Source organism: Medicago sativa, chromosome 7 (assembly GCF_051527215.1).
Source record: "Medicago sativa cultivar Bolivia chromosome 7, Bolivia_mono, whole genome shotgun sequence".
Taxonomy (NCBI): domain Eukaryota; kingdom Viridiplantae; phylum Streptophyta; class Magnoliopsida; order Fabales; family Fabaceae; genus Medicago; species Medicago sativa.
The window spans coordinates 8,112,538-8,137,969 of record NC_140755.1 but is presented as its reverse complement, the minus strand read 5'-3'; the positions used below and the strand labels follow the sequence as shown (position 1 = coordinate 8,137,969).

Below are 25,432 nucleotides of genomic sequence, written 5' to 3'. Positions count from 1 at the left end.
CACATTCATAAACACTTTTGATTAGCGATTATGATTTATCGTTATATTATCCGTCACTCCAGTATTTGCTTAAATGCCAAAATTACCAAAGGAGAAAAATTTAAATGTGAGAAGCAAGTTTAACCACACGTCTATAAAACCACATGATTTTGAGTACATATTCCATGTACATCAAGAATATGAAGAGCAGAGGGAGGAATGAAGAGCATTTTACAAGTTTACTATTTCCCATTAGAATGGGCATGCTTATGAAAAGGCCAAAGATTTACTAGACGCTCGAGTACGCTTTTTGAGAAATAGCCGGAGAAACCCGCGGGTGTTGCTGGTGGAGGGAAGTCTTCTGCAGGCATAGCAAATGGACGAAACATCATCTCCATTTTTTCTAACGTGAGACATGAACCTATTTCTTGTAGCCTTTCAGGACCCATAATAGGAAGTGTGTGTTCCTGATGTAACGAAGCAGCTTCACTGTCATTCTTCTGCAAACCATAAAACAGAACAGAAATAAGTTAATGAAAAAAAATTCAATACATAATCTGCATACTGATACATTCTTCACATGAAAAGTTGTCAAGAGAATGAAGTTATGTCAAGAGCATGAACTAAAATCCATTGCACATTGATATGTCCTATGAGCAGCATGTTTATGGCTTGAAAACATCTGATTTAGATCCCTTTGTTACAAATTATACAAAAGGGATTTTGATATTCAATAATCTAGAGATTGATTTTGTAGAAAATAGAAGCTATTTTGTACTTGTTTACCATGATGAAAATCACTTTAATCAATCAACAATGATTTTCAAGAGAATCTACTCAAAACATCTCATTTGAAACAGTTTTTAATTTTTATTTTATTTTATTTTCAGATTCTCATTTTCTAAAAAATATGTTACAAACAGATGAATACTATTAAAAGTAATTAATTTTTAAATTGGTGATATTATATTTTTTTGAACAAGAAATTGGTGATATTTTTAACAACAAAAGTTGCAACATAAGTATCCTTTTAAACCTAGGAAGGATAATGAATGAATTTCACTCTCTTATTTTACACACCAGATATTGTAATGGCAAATGAAGAGAGTTCAAATCCACCAATCTAGATCTCTTATTAGGCAAACCAAATAAACTGTATATCATAGTTAAGTATTTTTAGACTTACCTCCAGTGGTGATAAATCAGCCCCACGACTGAAGGTCAGCTCAATGCGGAACCTTTTCGGATCTTCTAAAGCCACCTATAATTTGAAAGTCAAAAGTCATTTTTTTAATTAAAACTGCGTACTAACATACACTACAATATTCAGTAAAAAAAAAAAAAAAAAAAAAAGCATACATTACAATAACACCTGACAATTCATTATGCCTTTGAAAATATTATAATCATTCACACTTAAAAGATTATTGCTTTCAATTGGAAAAAATAATTAAAGTCATCAGAAGTCATGAAGCATGAATTTATCTGCATTTCTTTCCAGATAAAAAAAAAAAAGAATAGATCTGCTCAAATCGTGATCCAAATAAATCTCTTTCTATAAATCTTGCCCGCATAATTGCAGAATCATCTTTCTCCTCAAATTCTTTGTTTTTGATCCCTTTTCTTATGTGTTGGGTTTGGCCTGCTTACTACAAAACTGACTTGTAAGGTGGAAGACTAGAAGCATTTTCTAGGCCATATCACATTTATAGGGTTTTAAATACAGAGAGAAAAAAGAGAATAAATAATTTGAGTTAGGAATATGGTTCCATACACTAAATTGTTGTGAATTATACATACTATATGATACGAATTAAAGTGGCTGTGGGTTCTCCTAATTACTAATAGCATCACTCCTATACCCCTTGTCGCCAGCACAGTTCACCTAAACTGAAACACTACATTTCACGTAAAGAACTTGATTGTCCAACCTTTGGGAAAAAAATCATCAAGCTATCAATCCCAGCCACTAAAAGGCCTAAAATAACCAGCAAAAACACACCCCACCACACTAAGTCCTCTGTAAGGCTTCAGACATACTCTGCCTCCTCTCCAACTAAACTTATTCAATCAAAAGAATAAACGGAATTAAAAGAACTAATATAGTGTTGAGCAGCAAGTAATCACAACAGGTAATTTACTAATGCCCAACTAGTGTTTAAATGTTGAATATTGCATTAAATAATTAGATATGTCGATTGGGCAAAATTGTAAAAAATACACCACCTCTGTGTTTTCAAACATCCTCAGCACAATGTAACTCATGTAGTCAAGCTCTTTTGTTTTGAACAGGCGCTCTAGAGCATTGTAGCAAACAAGACTATCTTCTTCTTGAAGAGATTCATCCATATTACAATAACGAAGAACATTCATGAGTGAATGAATATGTGATTCCTGACAACAAAAATAGTAAGTTAAAGAAATGCAAGCCTTTTCTGCCAATAACAAGAAAATTATTTATCTCTCTACAGTAAGGCCCAGCAAAGAATAAAAATTTGGGAAAATCAGAAGATATGATATTCATGTAAAACATTTTAGTTTGGTAAAAATAAACCACAAAACGTGTATATGTAATGAAAATCATTTCGTGATTATTGAATGAGCCAAATAGGAAATAGTTTTGCCAACAATTCACTAGGGAGAGAGGGGTTTACAAGTAAATTTCTTTCGAGGGTTTATAACATAGCAACACAGCACTCACCGATGTGAAGTATAGGCGTGTTCGCACGTGGCGGTCAGGTGTCTTTACATTTGCATACCTGGGAGAGAATAACAATATTAGAATACAACATAATGTTCTACCCAAAAAAGAATACAACATATGGACAGCAAAAACTGAAGACAGGATACTTACTTTGGATCCAAACGATATTTGGTCTCTTTATCATCATCATCATCTTGGTCCATTGATATATCGTTCAAAGTGATGGATTTTCTTAATTCATCATTCTTATTTAGATGTTTTGGCTTGGCATCTGTATTTTCGTTTTCAGTTTTTGGGAATGATGAATCGTGGTCTTGGTTACTCTTTAACTCAGCAACACTAATGGCTTCCTCACGGGTATTCCTCAGATCAATCAAAAGTTTGCCTAATAATCGACGTGCGATCTGGATTGAAAAGGCACAAACAATTAAAACAAAGCATCAAATCGGAGTAAAAGTGTGTTCATCAAACAATATCAACTGAAAGAAACTTAAAAATATGGTTAAAAATTTGAACTTACATAATATACAGGTATTAAGTTCTTGTTTCTTACTTATGTTATGTCATGTTTGGTGTAGGGAATGACAATTTCATTCCTTGCTTTATTAAATGGGATGTGTATTCTCATGATATTAGCAAATAAAAAGCTTCATTCTACAGAATGAAGAATAATGACTGTTCCCTCATACGGAGGTAAGAACGATGATATACTTTATTAGATGGAATGGGTATTCTCATGTTTGTTTAATAAGTGTTAGTGCTTAGTCTTATGTATCAAACCATGATCACAATTCAAAGGTTTTACTTTTTATATTCTCTCCTTTCATATCTATGAACCTAGGAAGAAGTGGTCATGTCATCTAGTAATTTTCATTTTCATTTTCATTATATGAGGTAAAATTAACCAACCATTTATCAATGGAAGATATTCTTACTATTAATCAGGGGTTCACTTTTAAAGAAGACTGAACGTGAAATTATGCAGACACAGTAAGGGAACTCTTTAAAGATTTGTAATATTGAAGGCAATTTGCAATACTCCTTACAGCTGGAAGTTACCTTTGAGCCAATCTTCAGCTTCTGACTGGGATTAATTCCATATTCATTTGGTATTACACCATCAGCAAGTGCCTGCAAATATGGAGGCGGTGCCACAGAGAACGTGGACAAATAGAATTCATCAGTAAAGGTTATGTAATATATAGACAAATATCATACTTTTCTGTTTTATTTCAAAATACTTATAGCAAACACTTCATAATTTTATAAGAAATGTTTGTCTTGAACTGGTTCAATCAATTCTAGTTGAGCATGGATTTTCCAAACGTAACATACCTGAGCAACTTTAAAAAGTTCATCCAATCCTTCTAGTTTAAGATGTGCATTGTGCAAGACGTCATACCTGTAATGTGCAAGGAAATGTGAAATTCTCATAAGGTAATAAGAGAAGCTACAGATTTAAATGAAGCTGACAATTTTTTTTTTAAATTTGTAAAACGAAGACTGATTTAGACTAATAAATCTTAAATGCCCAGTCACAACTCAAATACTAAATATTGGCTTGAGGCTCGTATAAAGCTGGACAGAGGGCCAATGTAAAAAGAATAGACCTGGAGCAGAAAAAATATACAGCAAAGTAGGATAAAAATTTTAAAGAGACCGAGAGAGGAGGAGGAGGAGGGGGGGGGGGGGGGGCAGTGATCGAACACTATGAGAACTGGGGCTATCACTCAATATTTAATCATCATTAATTAAAGCTGAGATGTTGCAAAGTGCAAAAACCCTATTTTAAATGAAATTCAGAAATTAAATATGCAAAAAATTAGCCTTGTAGAACAGTCCAGTTGTTAACTTGCTCTTGGTTTTTTCTTCCCAACAATGTGATGCTAAAAATAAAATTAATTAACAGCTTCATCTTAAATTTGAATCTGAAAAATGATAAGCATACATTTTCCTTTTACTAGAACTTTTCAAATACTTTTGCAAAATCTTTCAAACGAGCTGAACTCTTGGTTCTCTAATATAACAGAAAGAAACAAAAGACATAGCATCACATTACATCCCCTTGAAATCTAAAAACAGGTTCCCAGAAGCTGACATTCATTAAAACCTAATAAAAGAAATAACTTACTTGCATGAATCATAGACGTCGGGAATTTGGGTGATGTCAAAGCGCCTGTGCAAGTAACACACCATTTAAGTGTCATCCACCACATTACACACACTCGCAAAATGAAAAATGAAGGCATAATGACTATTACATGTATGGCATAGGAATAGTATTCATAATAGTTTTGTTAATAAATTGTCACTGGAAAAAGTTAATATGAAATTGAAACTAGAAATAATTGAAAGCATTGTAATTAATGGATGAAAGTTAGAATGGTTTCGTGAAAACATACTACAAGGTGAAAACTAAAGCATGCACTACAAGGTGTCCATATGCAAATCAAAAGGGTTTGTAATAAGTTTCGTCTTCACAATGTAACTAGTTTTAAAAAAAATCCCAATGTGAAAGCTTTCCATCATGTATGTAAGTTAAGTTACTTCGCATAATGTAACTAACCCCTTGGCCCTTTCTATTGTACTAATGGTACTTGAAGTAGCCTTTTGTCTCCTAATGTCCAAAATAGAATAAAACCAAACAAGACCAAATCAACAATTGGTAAATACTTACTCCTTCCGTTCATTATACAGGTCTCTTTCAAGCTTTTTCCACCGAGCATACATTAAGAGAAACCCTTCACTTCCACAAGGTAAGCCAGAAGCTATACGATCAACATCAATATTTGTCTTCCCAAGTGCTCTTGCTTGGTCATAAGGAGGAATAACATCATATAAGCTAGTTTCTGTCAGTTTTTCATTTTCATCCTTGGCAAGAAGTCTTACTTGTTCAGTAACCTTCTTAATCAAACTTACCTATTTGTGAGAGACACAGGGGAAATTGGATTTAAAAAGAAAAAGATTTAGTTGCATATTTACAAAAATGGTTTCATATTATATTAATAGTAAAAGCCTAGAATTATAATGGGTTAATTATGTTTCTAGTCCCTATAAAATAGCGACCTTGTAAGTTTAGTCCTTACTTAATTTTAATAGCATTTTTAGTCCCTAATTTTGTTTTTTTGCCCTGAGTATTAGTCCCTACTCAATTCAAATTTGTTTAATTTATGCTTAAACTCTTAAATTTTTGAACAATTTTTTGCAGACATGTTTAGAACATTACTAAAAGTTCCTCCGCAAAAAATTATCGCAAAATTTGATTTCTACATCCAGATTTTATTATTTTTTATCTTTAACTTTTGTCGTTTTAAAAAATTCATATTTAATTCATTTCATGTCTGAAAATTCTAAATTTTAGTAAACGAACCTTTCATAGTGTTCTAATCTTGTCTCAAAAAAATCGTTCAAAATTTTAAGAGTTCAAGGATAATTAATCAAACTTTGTTTTAGCAGGGACTAAAATTATAAGTAAATTTTTTTTTATAGGGACTAAAAATGCTATTAAAATTAAGTAAGGACTAAACTTACAAGGTCGCTATTTTATAGGGACTAGAAACATAATTAACCCAATTATAATTTATTGCAATTATAGTTTATTGTTGTGCCACTTTATCAGCATTATGGGAACGGATATCTTATTTTGCAAAAATGTATGCCATTAAGTTCTTGCCCATTATTTGAAGTTACATTATTCAACAGCTTTCCACCTTTGCTCTATGAAGTGGCTATTTTGTGATAGGAAGGGATTAGTAAACTACTTTAAAGTTAAGTTTTCTTGCTTATAAAATGTTGCTAGGATCACAAAGTAAATTAAAAATAACATCTCAAGAACGAAAATTATTAATGTTAAGATAGGATCAAAGTAAATTAAAAATAACATTTCAAGAACAAAAAATATTAATGTTAAGATATGATGTAACCAATAGAATATTTGATTCAGATGTTATCTCAACAATAGGAATTAAGACTTTCATGTTCTCATCAATGTTGTTAAATCAACACAACACAAAAGCTAAAATGAAGTTAAATACTCGAATCACCATAAAGAATCAGACATCGGTCAACATATACCAAGTATATATCATAAGAGAGCCAGATTAATTTTTTCAATTCAAAAAAGAGCATTTTAGCATCCCCTCTGAATCATGAAGAAGGAGGTCACAGACATGATGCATATCAATATTTACGAAACATTACCAATTTGGGAAGCAATTCTGATGCATTGGGTGGCAATCCAGCTCCATCAACCATCCAAGAAAATTCAGGTAATTCATCACTATGAATAGTCTTTGAACTAGAAGTAATGATTTCATTCAGCCGAGCCTGCAGAGTATTTGAGCATAAACCACTTCAATTTACCATCACAATTGAAACTAAATTATCGAAACATAACATCACAAACCTTGGCTTCTTTCATTTCAATACTGGCATTGTCAAGCCCATCCAACATAGAGGAGTCCTTGCTAACAAGGGAAACCTGAGATCAAATTTCAGTTAAACTAAATCCAAAACAGAAAACAAGGTCAAATATATTATTCAGGGAAAAAAAGAAAAAAACAAACCAGAATTGGAGTTAGCTGCCCTTCAAGATCAAGAAGACCTTTGGCGAATGCGGCCGCAGACATCTGTCAACACATACCAAGGCATTGTCAGGAAGACCTTACAGATGACGCTCTTTAAGACAGATTGTGCCAAGTGCAAGTAGAAACAAATCTAGGTATCAAACAAATAAACTGCAAATAAACAACTTAGGCCTTATTTTGATAGTGGGAATGGGATGGTTAGAGAAATGTTGCCCATACCTGCACACGACCCTCATCAGAGCTGTAAATCTTAAGATCATGACGATATGTACTATGGAGGCGAAGCAGGCCTGTACCTTCTCCTGCAATGAGAGATGTGTTAGGAATGAAGACGACAACAACAACACATCTAACATCAACTCTACTGAAAGGTTTAACAAACCCATAGTTAGATATCTTTGTAAGTATGCATTCACGTATCCAGCATGCAGACTTGAAAGAAGGGTCTCAGAAATAATCAAATATTATATTAGAAAACGTGAGATCACATGACGAAAATCTGATGTAATATGATGCAATCCTTTTTTGATTTAAAATACAACCATTACAGTAAAATTTAGACTTACGCCTAAATGAAATTTTTCTTGAGTTACCTGGATACATATTATTCCGAAAATATCTTCCAAGTTCTTCGGCCTGCAAAGAAAAACACATAATCAACACAACTGAAAGAAGGCTATAAATAAGAACATAAATTTATCTTCAGCAACGATAGCAACAATACAATCAAACTCAAGCTGAGCAGAATTATTCTTTATTGTTGCTAATCCTTACCTGCTTTCTGCCAGCATGTGTAAGAACGCCACCATATTTAAGAACCATCAAAGCTTCAACAGGTCGTTCTTCTTCACCTTCACCATTGCTTTTGGCCACTTTGATCCACTTTAGTGGCTTTAGCTGTACTTTTCTATATATGCCAGAGAAATGTCCTCCCTGATATTCAGAAGGGAAAAAAACCTATGAAACATCTCCAAAAAACTTGTGATAAAAATTACTAGGAAAATAAAAAACATGAATAATGGCTATAATTATTTATGATTTGAAAGTACAAGCAGGAGCATTATCTTCCTCTTTCGGAATCAATCTTCCCGACATGTCATGGCCTTTTCCTAAAATTTTTTGTTTACCAGAGCAACTTTTCTATTATCTAGATAAATGCACAGTAGAAACAAAACAAATCTTTTTATCACCAAGTGGGATCGGTGTATGGAAAAAACAATGCCATAGTGTTCTATTAAAAATCAAGTATATAAAGAGGTCAATATTTAAAACCAGGTAATTAGTACTAAATAAACTAATGGGAAAAAAATAGTCAACAGAATTAAAAACCTCTTCGAGAACAGCTTTAACTTGACGGAGCTTTTCACCGTGCTCTCCTTCAGCTTCACTATCACTTTCTCGATCAGGTCTAAATAATACATACAGCTATAGTTAATTAAAAAACTCTTTGCGAACCAAAATAGCAACGCTACAGGAACATCAAATCTAACTACGTGAACATTTCATAATCCTTTATATATATGGAAGGAAGCTGATAACTGAAAGAATCCGCATAAGTGCTGTAAATTCATGCCTGCTACCCCATTTATTAGATCAGGTCTCTTTTCTTTTCATCATTTTCATGTCCTGTTATAAGTGCTGTAAATTCATGCCTGCTACCCCATTTAATATCAGTAAAAAAAATTGCAACTCAATGCAATGAAATTTAGCTCTAATTTGGAACCTCCTTGTGGGGTCTTTCTTTTCTGTCTCCATTTATGATAGAGCATATATTCACTGTAGATGTATTTCTCTTCTCGAATAAACAATTCTTTTTTCATTGGGAAATGTAATTTCTGATTTTTTTATTTTTTTTATGTGAAATATTTTCCCCTAAAGCCAGACCAATTATAATATTGTGAAACTTGATTAATCTTTGGTGTGAAATTGAAAGTGGATTCTATGTCAAGTTAATGTATAATTTGAAGTTTATGAAGGGTCAATCACCTAGTACGTGGAACCAGCATGCGTGTGGCATCTAACAGATCTTGCAGTTGAACAGCACTCTTAAGTTTTGTCTGCAAACAAAAACATCACTAGATCATGCAGAAAACGTAAAAAAATATAGCACCTCAAATAAAATGTTACCTCTGCTCTAGGTCGGCCTCCATTGTATTTTAACATTAGATTCAGAAGCTTTTCCTCAGTAACTTTTAGCTTCACCTTTTGTTTGGGAGTTCTATCACCACTGCCAAAACACAAGAGTAAATAGGAAAGAACATAGCATTTATCAAATCAATGATAAGGGAATAGAACATACTGACGAATAACAGCAATTACACAACGTAGTTCCTCCGATTGTCCAAAAGTTCCAATAATACCACTACCCTGACGCGTAAGTCCCTCAGTGGGTTGGACCGGTTCATTTACTTTCCACGGTAAAATTGGCGGAATCGCTGAAGAAAGATGGGGTGCTTTTGCATCTAAGAACATCTTCCGCAGCACACAGGCAGCATCATCATAATACCTTCAGAAACATCAAGCAGAAAAAGAGACTTTCAGAAAAAGAAGCAAGTATTACGTGATAATTACGATATAAATAATTAGTATATCCAAAAATATATACATAAATATTGCATGTCAAGCGACAAGTAAAGTTGTCATAATGTTTCTTTCTTACTTTACATTATGCGGTATGATAAAATGTATAAAACTCACAAGTATTACAATCCGTCGTATAAAATAATAGGGAAATTGGGGGAGGGAGGGGTGAGGGGATGATGGGGTATTTCAATCAAGGTAGATAAATAAAATGAAGCAAATCAGTACCAATTGTACTTGCAGAGATTTTTACATTAAATTACCAACTACTATCCACAAAAATATCAAACACAAGCCGATCCAAAAAACTCCAATTTACATTGACATTTCATAATATATCAGGAGAAAATCTTTGCAAATTATTTATTCAGAAAAAGATAATACACAATTTAGGCACAAGTCTAACTGCAAGAAATGTTAAATTTAACAAATTAGGGTGAGGTAGTATTGTTCATAAAATTCAACACCAAATGCACACTGGTTTTCATGGAACATTTTTCATTGTTTAAATAGCATGCCATACAGTCTGTTGTCTTTTCCAACATATGTTATAGATAGGAATTAAGAATCAAATTAAATCCCCAACTCATGGGAAAAGAGTTTTAATTTTTAAACGAAATGTGCTAATCAGCAGAAACAAACTGAATAACTATTTGCATAAGTGGAATCATATTTCTAGTATTAAAATAAACACTTCAAACAAATTAATTATAGAATGTTACTTGTGTGAATTTTTCACGAAGCTCCATCCGTTCACATCACAAACATAGGAGCGTCCCTCACATCTCAAGAGATCAAACCCACAAACCTGCGAGAAACGATAATGGTCTAAGAAGAACATACCTTGTTGTCTTTTCACCAAAAAAACACAACCATTTTTCAACCTCATTTAGTTTTTTGTACAAGATTTCAATCTCATTTACTTTAGTGTTATGACACACATATGAAGTTGCATGTGTGAAACAGTGTGCAGATTGCAATGACGGATACCGATGCCATGGAAGTCGAAGGAAATAGGGCATTTTAATGCCTTAAGATAAGAGCCTTACACTAGAAAGGAATTAACATTACAAAAAGAAAATGGAACAGTATTTAGGACATCTTTGATTGTGTTTAGTTTTAGTTTTTAAAAACCATTTTCTAAAATAGTCCTGAAAAATTGTTCTTTAAATTATCAGTTTTGGTTTTTTAAATTTAAAAATAATAACAAATTCATAGAACAGTTTTACAAAATAACCTAATCAAACTAGTTTTCATATTTTAATTTTTTTAAAACTTTAAACAGCTTTTGAAAAGAGAATTCAAGCAGTCCCTTAATGTTTTGTAGTATTTTTATTTTCTCCATGTAGATTAGCTACTCAAATATCATATATAAATATATGGAGAGAAGTAACAGTGGAAAAGAGAGTGAGAGAAAAACTGGGAAAGTGAGCGAAAAATTGAGAATGTGAATGTTGAGTTCCTTATTTCAATATAACCCATTCAACTACATTGATATGTTTATAGTGACTATGTAAATAACATAAATTCTAGAATATTTTAACTCCATAATCTTCTATGGTTGGTTAACTGCCACATATTCAATTAAGCTGAGCCAGCAAATCTAACTAACATCCTATTTCTATTTGGTTAGGCTGAGTGGAAGTTGCGGTGACAGGCACAATAACACTATCTAACTACCCAAGATTGCCCATATGTGAATCAATATACACAACAAACACACACACGTTTGCAATCAAAAGAGAAAGCTGTGATGTTCAATTAATAAAACCGTAAGCTATTTTGTACATTCTTGATTCTTGCCATTTTCCCATCTCAAGGTTCGCAAGTTGGGTGACTTAGGCTTTTGGTTTTTTACAAATATCAAAAAGAATAAAAAGCAAGCCTTTCCTATGCCAGAAAAGATGCACCAAAGGTGCCAAAGGCACGCACCACACTGAAGGGGCCGTTCCTACACCAGCTTTTGGTACCTTGCCTTAGCACCTTATTGTTGACTATACTGCCTCTAACTTATTGCAACAGTTGGTTTACAATCGCTTAATCCCAGGACCATGAAATGAGAATAAAGAACATTAAAAGCCCACTAGTTTGTTGGGGAAAAAAAGGGCTGCAGCATTTTCACCAAAAAAGAAAAAACAGAACAATAATAAAGCAAAATCATTTTATAAAAATAATATGAAAAGTTCAATAAATAGAATTTTGTTGAGATGGCTAATTGTCCGTAAAAGGATTATAAAGCATATTTTTAAAAACCCAATGAACAGAACTTCGTTGAGATGGCTAATTGTCAGCAAAAGGATATAAAGCATATGTTTAATAACTTCAACAAATGTCAATTAGAAATGAAATAAGCTAAGAAATGAAAAAAGAATCGAGGCAATCACAGCAAGATGCATCAGTGACATTAGAAACAGAAATACAACTCTTAGAATTTAGAATTTGGGTTAGGCCTAACTCAACCTTACAAAACTGGCTTGTAAGGTTAGGACTGCCCCATTGTAAACTTATGTTCAGGTCTTATCTCATCCAATGTGGGACTCTTAATAACGACAATAGCATTTGCACAATAACAAACATCAATATTTGATTGTCTAACAACTCTGATGCTATTTTCTTTTTGAAAGGAACTCTAACTCTATTATTCAGTGCATGCTACAAAAGTTTAATGCATATCACCTAAATCTACAGACCAAGACAAGACAACCAGTTACGTGATTGTTTCAAAAAATAATCACACAGAACATAAAAATGTCACTATCTTATAAGAGTGCTCAATTATCACATTAACATAACATACCGATTGCCTGAATGCAATGCAAACCTCTCTTGCCATTTGTTTTTCAGCAGGAGTAAGTAACACTGGATACCTAACCTGCAAAATGTACAATAGTCAGTAATTCCAGCCTGCTTTAGAATGGTATATGTCCATTCCTTCCCTAATTCATACAATATCTATAACTATGATAACCATTAGATGTTCACATGATTATGGAAATATTTATTAAAGCCTAAAGATATGGAATATTTAGGCAACCAAAAAAATAGGTTAGCAAACCTTCAGGTTAGCAGGAGCGACATGCGAGAGATAACAAAGAGATAATTTTGAAGAGAAGTAATCCAAGAATAGCGACTCTATACAAGGGGCTACTTGAAAGTAATCCCAAACCTTCATGTCTTATGGTAACTTAAAATAGAAAAGTTAGATCGAAATTTAAAAGGAAGCCTAAAGGTTGAATAACAACAAGAACCAAGGATTTTTCCCAATAGGTGGAGTCTGCCAAATTCAACTTGTATGGTGACTCAAATTCCAATTGCAAATTCTGTACTCAATGTACAAGCATCTTGGTAGTAATCCATTTAGTCAATAGCAAGGACAAAACATAGATCATAAGAACTGAAACGAGTATATCGGGGAAGAGACTAAACAGTTTAGCATATTACTTACTTCCTTCCCGTCAGGATTTCTCATAACAACACCATCAACCACAGGTGATTTCCTTGCCTCAGCATGAGCATATTCAGGGCCTACTGTATACACCTACAATCATTGGTTGAACTTTTTTAAAACAATTTGTGATGTCAAAATTTTTGGACAAACATGAAAAGTGTCAGAAAACACAGATATATAATCATCAACACAAAAAAAAAAAAAAAAAACATAAATCTCAAACTGCCAAACCTTAACATCTGTTCCTCCAGTTGGCATGAACTCCTCATAAATATAAGAACCTTCGCGCCTCACCCTTCTCACATCTGGATGGAACTCACTAGACCTGTTGCCAACCTAAGATCATACAGTACCCAAAATAAACCAGATTGCTTAAATATTCAAACTCTAAAAGAAAGGATAACATCAACTTAGCCAGAAACTTAATGTAAATTTTGTTACACAAAAATGATAGTTTCATGGATGTGATTCTTCGAAAATAAGATAATATCCTGATGTTATTCTAGAATATTTTGGTTTATCCCTTAGGATCAGTGTTCAATCTTACTGCATCTTATACTACCTTATAGGATTACCTCATATCTGACGTTTTCCTATCCATAATGTTTGAAGTTCTTATTAAATTTTCTCTGCCTTTTTATCTGACGTTCTTACTATCCATTTATTACATAGGAAAGGGATGTCAAGATCGTTAGATATTACCCATACCAAATTATATCCACCAAATTGGGGAAGTGACATGTCACTGGAAAATTTACCTTCCTAAATAGTTCCTTCATGCCTCCACCAGCTGAACTGGGATAGTATATCATTATACTATGGTTATCACCTTCAAAAAACAAAATAAGGGTTACCCCATATTCAAGAAATTATCTTTGCAACTGGTTATTATATATCAAGGGAACTAAAAAATAGATAATCATGAAACTGAAAACCTTCATTCAGTCAAAAAAAAAAAAAAACTGAAAACCATCATTACATAGTACAAATAGATCAATAACAATTAAGATAGTATTCTGCTTACAGTCCGAGGACATTTGCGTGATAAGGGCATCTTGAAGGGTAAAACTTTCATCATTTGATATATGGCTGACATGGACAAGCATGTTCAATAACTTAACTTCACAAAAGCCACAAAGTCACAAAAGTTTATGGTTGTCAAGCTATTGTGTTGACTCGTTAAGTCACAAAAGTTTATGACTATAGGAATAAATTCAAATAACTAGCTTATAAAACACATTTCTGCGCAAACTCTCGTTGACTCAGATTTACAAGTCTGGGAACGAATGAGCAAGTCTACAACATAAGTTCTATTATCCCCTAGACAATCCAAAAATGGCAGTGGATATGGTTCAGCGTTTTTAAAATAAAAGATCCAAACTGAAATAGCTAAACGGAAAGCTTTCATAGAATTACAAATCTGGGTTCGAATGAATGAATCTAAAACGTAAGTTTTCATATCCCCTGGACATGCCCAAAAGAGACAAGTGACCATCTATCTACCTTTTCTATTTGTATAATATATGTTTTAATTTAATTTTCTTATTTCAGTTTTATACGATCTATATTATCTAAACTTTCTAAATTTCAATTTATATATTCAAGTTGTATTTTGTAAATTCAAATTTGAATTTCGAAAAGATTGTTTTATTCGGGGAAATATTACGGAAAAAGAGACTAAATTTGTAGCTAATTTTTAAATTATGATGTATATATAAATTTTGAAAAAGAATTGGATTTAAAGATAAGTTTATCCACAGAGAAGTCAACAAAAGTTAGTTAATGTAATAGTAGTTAACTTCGGAGATGTATAGATTCATATTGAAACATATAAAATTATGTTCAGATACTATAACAATGTTTTAATATTGCTTTTATATCAAGTAAACTCGTAAAATTAAAAAGTTGAGTATTGAAGGTTCCACAAGTTTACGTAGAATCTAGAGTGTGACAAACTTGAGTATAATATTTAGAGCTATACATAATATATTTAATGGAAATTTAAAGATTCGAATGGAATTCTTGTGCTAAAGCAACCAATATAATGTCCATTTCATAAATCAATTGTTTTTAATGCAGATTATCAGATCACACCAAACCGTATTGTCATTGCTGACTGAATCAAATCAAAGGGACGGGGTAAATAGTTCTAATCATAAAGATGAGAAAGAAAGAAAAAACTCACCATCAATAGGCTTCTCCACAAATGGCTTCCAGAAACGCATACCGTGAACCTCAACGAAATCTTCTTCCTCAATGAAGTAATCCAGCTGTTGGTATGGTACTTCTCTATTTACAAGGGCGTATCTTGGAACATGGATTCCAAACATTTCAAGACGCTTGAAACAAAAAATTGAAAATTATTAGAACATATATTATGTGTCAGAAAAGAATAGCATAAAGCATTTTGGCTGTAAATTGGTCATACATCACCAACCAACCAAACATACATATATATCATTCACAACACCAGCAGAATAAGTCTAGTGTATTGTCTTCCTCAAAAAGCAAAATGTGCAAGCCCATGATAGTGTGATGCCAAGTTAAAGTCAAATGCTCCCAAATGCCTAAGCTATAAGGCAAAGATCCAAGATTGGCTTTATACCTCTAACAACTATTTGATTACATCGTCTTTTTTATTTTAAAACTTTTAAGTTGTATGAGTAAATTTAGAAACGAACAAGCCATCTCCTACTATATGGTTGCAGGAAAAAAAATAATCATCTAGCCAAGTGAAGCTAATTAAACGAAAACTCAAGACTTCAAACAAATGAAAGAGACAATGTTTATTCATTAAACAAAAGCCCAAGATTAACTTAATGCAGATGACACAGTGAAATCTCATGAAAACTGAAAAAACGTAAGTATCTAATTAAAAGAAAAGGATGATCTGATCCTTCCTACCTCATAGACTTTCCTTCGGTCATGAAGAAGGTGTTGCGGCTCCAGTTCATTTACTAGAAAAGGTCTGTATCACAATGAACATGTTTCAGATTGATAGTCACTCTCATCCAAAAATTGAAAGGAAGATACAATGGAAAAAATGAACAAAACAGCATATAGTAATACAAATACAGATTATAAAAAGAAAATACTTTTATGCATGTTCATAATTAAGTAAACATCATCAGTGTCTGCAAGGAAGAGTTAAATATACACAAAATTTCAATATACATTATAGGTCATGTCCCCTACTACTATAAGTAAAAATTACAAGGCCTGCCTACAACTACAAGAGATTAAAACCCTGATCCAAAAACATCCAACGCTCTCCGTGAAAGACTATGTGTCTAAGTATGAACAAACAACAAAGTTTATGAAATATAACTCCTTTCCTTCCCCCTCCATGCCTTGCTTCTAACCTAACCATTACTCCCTTACTTTTAAGCCTTTTTGCCACCTGGGTAAGATTGTTACATCCCAAATCCCCATTCTATTCCTTACATTATGTTCCAAATCCTCCTAACATGCTTCAATAACTGCAGGTGGCCTAACAACAGAAACACTTCACAAGATTTATTTTAGGAGGCGGTGGATGAGAAACCACGCTGGAGTGAAAGGATGGGAAGACTAAAAAGAACATTCGGCCAAAATAAAAATACCCCACCAAAGAAGTCCAATCATGTACTCACACTATGACCAAAGCACAAGCCGGAAGCCAAAAACAAAACCTTATCTCTTAAAAATTAGTCAAGCCACCATAAAAAATAGGGATATTCTCTTCAGTCAAATACAGCAGGGGACAGTATAATCTTAATACTTCAATCAAATAATAGCCTCTTTATTCTTGCCACATCTATTAAAATTAAGGATATTCCCCTCAATCAAATACAGAAGAGAACAGCATAAACTGCATACTTCCAAAAGTCCAGAACCGTGAAGAACATATCACAAGAAACGGCTCCAAGATGAACAGAGTACAGAATATGGACCTTTTCATCAACACATTGTACCAAACTCCTTTTATATACCAAGTATTCTTCATACCAAACTTGTTACAGATGTTGCTTCTAAGACTAGAAGTTGATTATCAAGAAGCTATAAAACAAGTATCCTCATATTCGTTAGCATTTTACCATCCTACGTGTAACTAGCCATGACCCTAATAGTAATCCCAGAACGTCTAATAGTTGCATAATCCAACACTTTGACGAGAATAGATGGTACATAAGGTTTATAAAATTTATGACATACAAATAAATTAAAATTTGTATGTAAACAAGCTTACTTTCTCAAAGCAGCATAAGCTTCCGCCTTTTCGAGGGGATATCCAGAGGAATGGAAAGCAATCAAACAATCAACTATTGGCCAGCTGAAAGTAAATGTTATTTGAACTTAGTATGCAAACAGGGTGACTCTAAACACCAAAATGATGACAGAAACAAATATTTCAACTATAACATACATGTCTTAAACAAAAATATGATTCAGGCAACATATTTGAAAATAAAATAAAAAATCGGTTTGATCCCTCGTAATGATGCATTATGAAAAAAGAAGATACAGTCAGGAAGAAATTGTTACCCAAAAAAACCATATTTTCTTTATCTTCATTCCCTCCAAAAGTGCACAGATAGCAAAATGAAAGTCAAGTATTCAATTAAGTTATATGAACTTCCAAATTTATACTTTTGCAATAACAAAAAAAAAATATACTTTTGCATTGTCATTTCCTTTTCTTTCCCTTCCAGTGTCTCCTAGTTATAGATATGTGAATTTCTCAAATTCCCATAAGTAAATATGTTGAACAAAGTAATTATTATCAGCATAGTTACCGTTCTCTTATTTTCCATCTATCCTGTTAAGGATCTTTCTGATCACTTAAAAATAGCTACTAATAATGGGATGATAAAAAACCAGCACAGAAGAAATAAATCCTTCGACTTCGAATTTTAACTTCTCACATGACATATAGACATTTCCTTTGCTTAAAGCAACCAAATCCTTAGTGCCACCAAGTATGTAAATATGTCCTGAAAGTCATGAGAATAACCAATATCTATCTATTGAAAGAGCTTGAGTACAGTCTACTATTTCAATCAATTCCTCAATGAAGAGAGCTAATAATTAACTATTACAAAACACTAAGCAGATTGTTGAAAGTTGAAACAGATGTAGCTTTAAAAAAATAAACTAGAAACAGACCAATATATGTCTTTAAAATGCAAAGTCCAAACAAGTTCCAACTAACGATATCAACTATATACCTCTCTATTGGTTCTTCAAGTATAACCTTGTCCCCGAAATGTGTAACCTGCATACAATACGAAGTTCAGATGACAATATTGCCAGAAGCATAAGCATAACAAGTAACAACTATGTCAGCTACTAAACAACCAAATCAAAGGAAAAAGATATAAAAATTAACTAGGAGGGTGAGAAAAATAGCATAAACTACATTTTAATACATTATAATTTATTTATTTTTTTGAAAAATTCTTTGATACCGTACTTGAAGTTAAAATTAGTTCCAAATTTAAATATGTTTTACAATAATTAAATATAAAAAAAAAATTAAATGACATTAAATGATTGGATGATGGGTACATACCCAACCAAACTCCAAGATACCAAAAAATCATTTCCAAAAAAAAAAAAAGTTGTTATATGTAGATTAATGAACAAGGAGGTGTTTAGGATGTATTGGATTATTTAAGCTTGAGTTTAATTATTTAAACTTATCTACTTGACATAAGCAATTGTGAGACTATTTCAAAGCACTTATGAAAACAGTTTATAACATGCAACTTATTTTCATAAACTATATGGGATAGCTTATATGAAAACAACTTATAACCTTTTGTTATAGAAATAACTTATGCATAAGCACTTATACGATAAGCATTCATCCTATAACAACTAAACCAAACTCTTCATCCAAACAATGTACAAGTCAATTCCAAATCAATGATGATAAAACAAAGTAAACAAACACGTACCTCAAATTCACCAAATGCTTGTAACCTCTGAAGAATCTGCTCCATAGGAGCTGAAGAAACCTGCAATTCAAAAACAGAGCAACCGAATCATACACATTCACAACAACACTCTGTTTTCACATCAAATCTAAACCAGAAACTGAAGAAGAAGAAAACTGGATCCAGCACTAAAATCATAAGAAGCACTGACACAGACACGCACGGACACCACGACATTGACACCGGACACATTAATAATAATTAAAAAAAAAAGAATTAATTGAACTTAATCACATGCGTTGTTGCAAACTGACACATGTGAGATACCGGACACATCTTTGATCAGATGTGTCAGTGCTACAAAGCTAAAAAAGCTACGAAGCACTAAACCCGGTCACGACACTGACACCACATCGACAAGTAATTATTTGAGAAAATGAATGAACTAATGCAATCACATATATCAGTACATTCGTGTCAGTGTCAAATTACACGTTCCGGATATGACACTGACACGCCTTTGATCAGAGGTGTTAGTGCTACGGAGTAATTAAAAAACCAAAAACAAAGAAGAAAAAAATGAAAAAGAGAGATTGAACCTCGAAGCCACATTTCACCTTCTTTTCCATCACACAGACTCCAATCTTTACTTTCGTCGGCGCAGCAACATCTTCCTCCGCCGTCACCATATTCTCCGATGAAGAAAAACGGTTATTCGAGAAATGCGAAATGAGAAATCGCGAGAACGTGGAAAATGGAAGAAGAGTGAAAAGAGAAAAACGGAGAAAGTATGAATAATGAGTCGGCTAAAGTATTTATAGTGTGGAAAGAGAGTACACGGAGTTAAGAAAGGATAGTCACGACGAGAGTCACGCAGAAAGATAGAGAAACAAGTAGTACTTAGCCAAATTCATATCTATAGTGTTTGGTTTATAATCACTTTTTGGAATAAAAAATCTTCTTCTAAAAATAATTATTGTAAAATGAAATATTAAAAACCTTCTTCTCAAAATAATTATTATAAAATGAAACATTTTTGTTTTATTTAATATATGTTTGATACTGCGTTGGGTTTGTCGAATTCACGGTACATCACCATAATTTAGTAAAAATTAGAGTGTAGTTTGTGTAATCACAATGTAGTTTAACAAAATTATGGTGAATTACTTCTTGATTTCGGTAAATTGACCTTGATATCAAACTTGTAATTAGTTTAATCGAAATTTATGAGTTTGAATGTATAATTGAAAATGTAGAAGCAGAATTTCAAAAAAGAAGTTTATTAAATAAAACTCTTACCTTTATTCAAAGTAATTTATTTGAAGTTTAAATATCGATCCCTACAAATTACAATGTCTCTATCAACCGGATTAGTGGTATAAAAATTAAAAACTAAAGGCTCGATGAACTTGAAGATCAAATTCAATCGAAATCAATTAAATTGATTAAAAAATATTTATTTTTGACCAAACAATTTCAACATATTTATTAGCTGAGTTAGGACTTTTGTTTATTTTATTGTATATTATTCTTTTCTATTTAAAATCTTAAATCAAATCAAATATTTTTTGGTTACAAATGTTATTTGTTTTGTCAATTAATCATGCAATATTTATTTATACTTTTTAACTAACATATTTAAATATGTTTTGTAAAAAAATATATATTTAAATTTATTAATATTTTTTAAAATAATAATGATACTTGATTTTTTTTTAAATAGTTCAATTTTAAAAATATCAAAGTAATGGATAGTATTAAAAATAGATGGGATATGATAAACTTTTGACAAAGGGATAGGATAAATTATCATATCATTTTTGGTTAGTCAAGAAATATGTAATATTTTTAGTTATTTGAATTTATGATTGATGCATACGTCTCCAGACATAGGATTTGTTTGGGAGATTCTGGAATATGCAATGAAAAGTAGGAAGGTAAACTTTTAGTGGAAGAAGATTGGTGGGAAAAGGTTCACAAGTTGAACTTGTGAAATGGGATTTTGTAAATTATATGCCTAAAGAAGAATCCAAACGGAACCCACTTTAGATTGTTGGGTTGATGCTTTCTGTGTCACTATCATAATGTGACACATTCATGATAATGTATATTTCTACCATTATTATGAGGTGAATGACTTTTGGGTGATCTTGGAGCCAAAAGTATTTGCTTTTTAAGAGGAAAAAAATTTGGTATTTGAAAATCAAAATATAGATTCATTGTTCAAAATATAGATTCATTGTACGTGACATTATGCATATTTGTTATTTTATGGACAAATTCTAACTCACCCGATAAAAATGCTAAAATTAATAAGTTGGACGTTGTGACTGAGTTTTTAATCCTAAAATTATTTTATTGGCACCTGAATTATCCATTTTGTACTTGTGAGTTTTTAATGACCGTTTTTATTTTATCTATCTAAAAAAAAATGCATATATAAAAATCAAATGATGTCGTATTTGAAATCAAAATAGTCAAACTTTGATTTCAAGCCTGATGGTATTCACTTGAGACCTGAGAATGTGTTCATCATCAAAGTCTCAGGTTCGATTATCTTCAGTGCTAATTTGGGTGGGTTAATTTAACTTCTTCTACAAAAATATAGTCAAAACTTTGATTTCAAAATATATTTTATCTTAAGAAAAAATGGATAGAAAATGTTTTTTTGGACACAGATATTGACATCGAGCTTGTGCATAATTAATACATGGTTTGATTTTTTTTCCATAATTATGTTCTCTTACCTTACAAGAAAATTATACTAACATTTGAAAACATAATGAGATGTTTTTTTTTTAACAAATTAAAATGGATTATATTGCTCAACTGAATAGGTGATTCACCCTGCATAATGAGATGTTGATGTATTTTTTCAATTTAACTAGAGATTTTAGATTTGAATGCTTTTATAAAATGAAGCAAGATCAAAAATTTTGATATCTTTGTATTTAACATGTCGTATCCGACTCGAATGATTAATTTATTTGGTCTTTGAGTGTCAAAAAAAAATCTCTCAAAAAGATTAGCTTTTTACGAAAATTAATTGGACAAATGGAATGTGCTATGTTGGGCACCTAAAGTCAGATAACTTTGAGGTCCCCACGTGAAAAAGATATTGACCCAAGTGTCTGTGTGTTTCTGCTGGTTTCCTTTGTTTTTCTTGGTCATCTTAGATTCACCTATGTTGTTGTTAAGTATAATTAGAATCTTGTACTTATTATTTTATTGAGGTTGTAATAAACAAATCATCTAGGATTCTGTTAACTAGGATTTTATGAATTTAAAAATGGATATTCTTTTCGAAGTTTTGTCGATAATATTCGTAGAATCTTCAATATTTAATTTAGTTGTTGCACTGACATACTTAATCAACCTTATCTATTTTGCATCACTATAAAGAAGAGTTTTACTCAAAATTTAAACCATTTAAAATATTTGTATCCATCTCATAAGTGCGGCTGGTAAGATTGTTTCGGCATCTACAATGGTAGCAAACTAAAAAGAGTTTCTAAATAGTCTTATATTATTTATAATTTTTTAAAAGTATATAAGTATATATTAATGATTTAATGATTTCAATGATAATAAACTAAAAAAGAGTCTTGAAATAAGTTTATTAATATGTATTTTAATATGTACATTTAGAAAATAAATAAAAAGAAATTGAAAAGAGTAACAATCACATAAATTTTATATAGTAGGATCAACTTTTATCTACTTTCTTTCCTATTTTAATCATGAGACTGATGAAAAGATAGAAGATCATTATACAATTGCTCATAACTAATATGTACTTATTTTTTCTTTAGTCAATGAGAATCCTTAATAGGTTGGGGTTCTTATTAAGTAAATGACTCCTCATTAGAGATGGTGTGAGTTGAGTCTTGAAAAATAATTTTAGGCTTTTGTTTTTAGGCTAAACTGCACTTCTCGCTCCCTAAGCTTCAAAATGCTGCGATTTTGGCCCCTGTTAAAAAAATGAAAATTTGGCCCCTTCGTCTCAAAATTGCTGAGAAGATGCCACATGTCCAAAAAAAGGGGCCATAGTCGCATCTTTTTGTAAAGATAAGGGGTCAAAAAGCATATTTTCCATATGATAGGGGTCAAAACAGCATATTTCCCTAAACATGGGGATCACTTTTTTCATTTTTTTAATAGGGGACCAAAATTGCAATATTTTAAAACTTAGGTGGCGAAAAGTGCAATTTAGCCTAAAAACAATCTTACCATTTAGAATCTCTTTATAGTTTCATTTTTTTATTATGTATGAAATTTGAGTTTTTCTTGATAGAGTCTTTCACATCCGACTATTAGGTTTGATGTATGGTTATAAATGATGGATGACCATATTCAATAAGTTTTGATATCGTTTTACATTTTTATAATTTGATATACCTAATCTTTATAAAAAAAAAGAAGTTTATAATAGAAAGGATATCATTTTTTATAAACTTTTTTTTAAGAAGCTAATATGGATTAAAAAATCGAAAAGGTTAGTCTCTAAAATACAAGGAGTTTCAGAGGAGAACTAAGAGGAGAAGGTATATGTTACATCAAGTTTCCAAAAACAACGAAAAACTAACACTAAAGCTACAACTGGCTCGGGTAAGAACACCAAAAAAACTAAAACGAAAAGAAGCTAAGTAGCAACTCCTAAGCACAGAAGAGAATAAAGCCACCATGTGTGGTAATTAAAAGTAAAATTAGGATGGTTTGTCTTCAACCACCAGAAGGATTGTAGCTTAATTTTGTCTATAAGATGATGAATAGAATTTCCCTTTTGTTGGAAGACTCTAGGGTTAATGTCACGCCAAACAATTCAAATACAAGGGAGCCAAATCAAGTAAAAAGTAGAATTAACGATTTTTGAGAAGCCACCCAGCGAATGGAATTGAAGAATATGTTCAAGAACAGTAGCTGACTTAACTGAAGCCAATCCTAACCAAGTATAAATACCGTTCCAAATTTGGCCAAAAAAATCACATTGGAAAAAAAAAGATGATCAATGTTCTCTTCAAACCCACAACTGCCTAAACAAAGAGATGTATTTGGTTGTAGTAACCTTCTCTTGATTAAGTTGTCTATTGTTGGAAGTCCATTACGCCGTTACGCATTAAACGCCAGGCGAAAATGTCAACTTTTAGAGGAACCTCGTTGTGCCAAATGATTTAAGTAAGATCATTATTGAAAACTTGTTCTCTTCATGTTAGAAAGTTGTAAACACTAGCAATATTGTATCTTGAGGAGGCATGAAGTTGCCAAGTCCACCTGTCATTCACATTATCCTGCAAAACAATTGGTAATAAAAACGCACAACATTCACGCTCCAATTCTTCCTCCCAAGCCATTAACCCCAGCCTAAAGAAAACATGTATGCCACAGTTGCCAATTTATTATCTAAAAGATAAAAAAGACGACTAAATATATCCTCCAAAATACCTCCGTCTAACCAAGGATCCAACCAAAATAAAGTTCCTACACCATCAAGGATCCCACTTTTTATAAACTTATTTCATATCTTATTTATATTCTTTGTTCACGTTAAAAAAAAATTATATTCTTTGTGGGGCTTCATCAATTTTTTTTTCCTAAATAGTGTAAGTGAGCTTCAGACTTTTTTTATACCTAAAAATAATCTAAGTTGTTAGTCAGAAACGACCAACACTTGACTCAAGTTTAGTCGATGCCCAAATAGTCAAATAAGGTTAGTTAAAGTATGAATCTCTACAATGAAGTTAGGCAGCGAATCATTCACATTTTCACTAAAGAGGGTGTATTCAATTAGGATTTTAAAAGATTTTTTTATGATGACAAAGTCTTGTGATATTGAATCAAGACTTTTGTTAAATTTAAAAAAATTTAGTGTTATTCAATTAGGATTTTCTAGACTTTTAAAATTAAATACAGAAATTTTGTGGTATTCAATCAAGACTCTTTACAACTTATAAAAAGTCTTATGGTATTAAAAAAATAGTCTAATTTTAATGAATCGTGTTATAAAAAAAAAAAAATGATGGACTTTGATAACTTTTTAGTGAGTTTTTAGGCTTAGAAAGTCTTTCTTCAAATCGTGAGATTTTCAGGGATTCTAAATTTTTACATATATCTTCTCTTCTCTACTTCTCCCTTTTCTCATGTCTGTATTTCATTTGTGCACATTATGTAACCCAATTTGTCCTCATTAAAAATAAAACCACTTCATATTTCTACTAAT

At 31.9% G+C, this 25,432-nt stretch overlaps 1 protein-coding gene across 4 annotated transcripts; it reads right to left on the bottom strand.

Moving 5' to 3' along the window:
* Positions 1–99: 99 nt before the first annotated feature.
* LOC146903955 (inositol hexakisphosphate and diphosphoinositol-pentakisphosphate kinase VIP2-like) lies at positions 100–20,005 on the bottom strand. Of its 4 annotated transcripts, none has more exons than XM_085726726.1 (31): positions 19,815–20,005; positions 19,237–19,296; positions 18,505–18,551; positions 18,202–18,270; positions 17,526–17,609; positions 16,202–16,265; positions 15,483–15,636; positions 14,056–14,126; positions 13,529–13,633; positions 13,295–13,387; positions 12,647–12,721; positions 10,572–10,657; positions 9,569–9,775; positions 9,397–9,496; positions 9,256–9,326; positions 8,599–8,677; positions 8,044–8,202; positions 7,863–7,905; positions 7,489–7,571; positions 7,249–7,311; positions 7,089–7,163; positions 6,884–7,009; positions 5,361–5,602; positions 4,815–4,859; positions 4,019–4,085; positions 3,743–3,814; positions 2,834–3,087; positions 2,681–2,738; positions 2,206–2,373; positions 1,166–1,240; positions 100–479 (listed from the first exon to the last, which is right to left on the bottom strand). In XM_085726726.1, the coding sequence occupies exons 7-31, from the start codon at positions 15,625–15,627 to the stop codon at positions 222–224; spliced, it is 2,820 nt and encodes a 939-aa protein (XP_085582852.1). In that variant the 5' UTR covers positions 15,628–15,636; positions 16,202–16,265; positions 17,526–17,609; positions 18,202–18,270; positions 18,505–18,551; positions 19,237–19,296; positions 19,815–20,005; the 3' UTR covers positions 100–221. The 4 variants fall into 4 exon arrangements, with proteins under 4 accessions (XP_085582852.1, XP_085582851.1, XP_085582849.1 ...); XM_085726725.1 differs by having other exon boundaries at positions 19,833–20,005; XM_085726723.1 differs by lacking the exon at positions 18,202–18,270.
* Between the last annotated feature and the right edge of the window lie 5,427 nt (positions 20,006–25,432).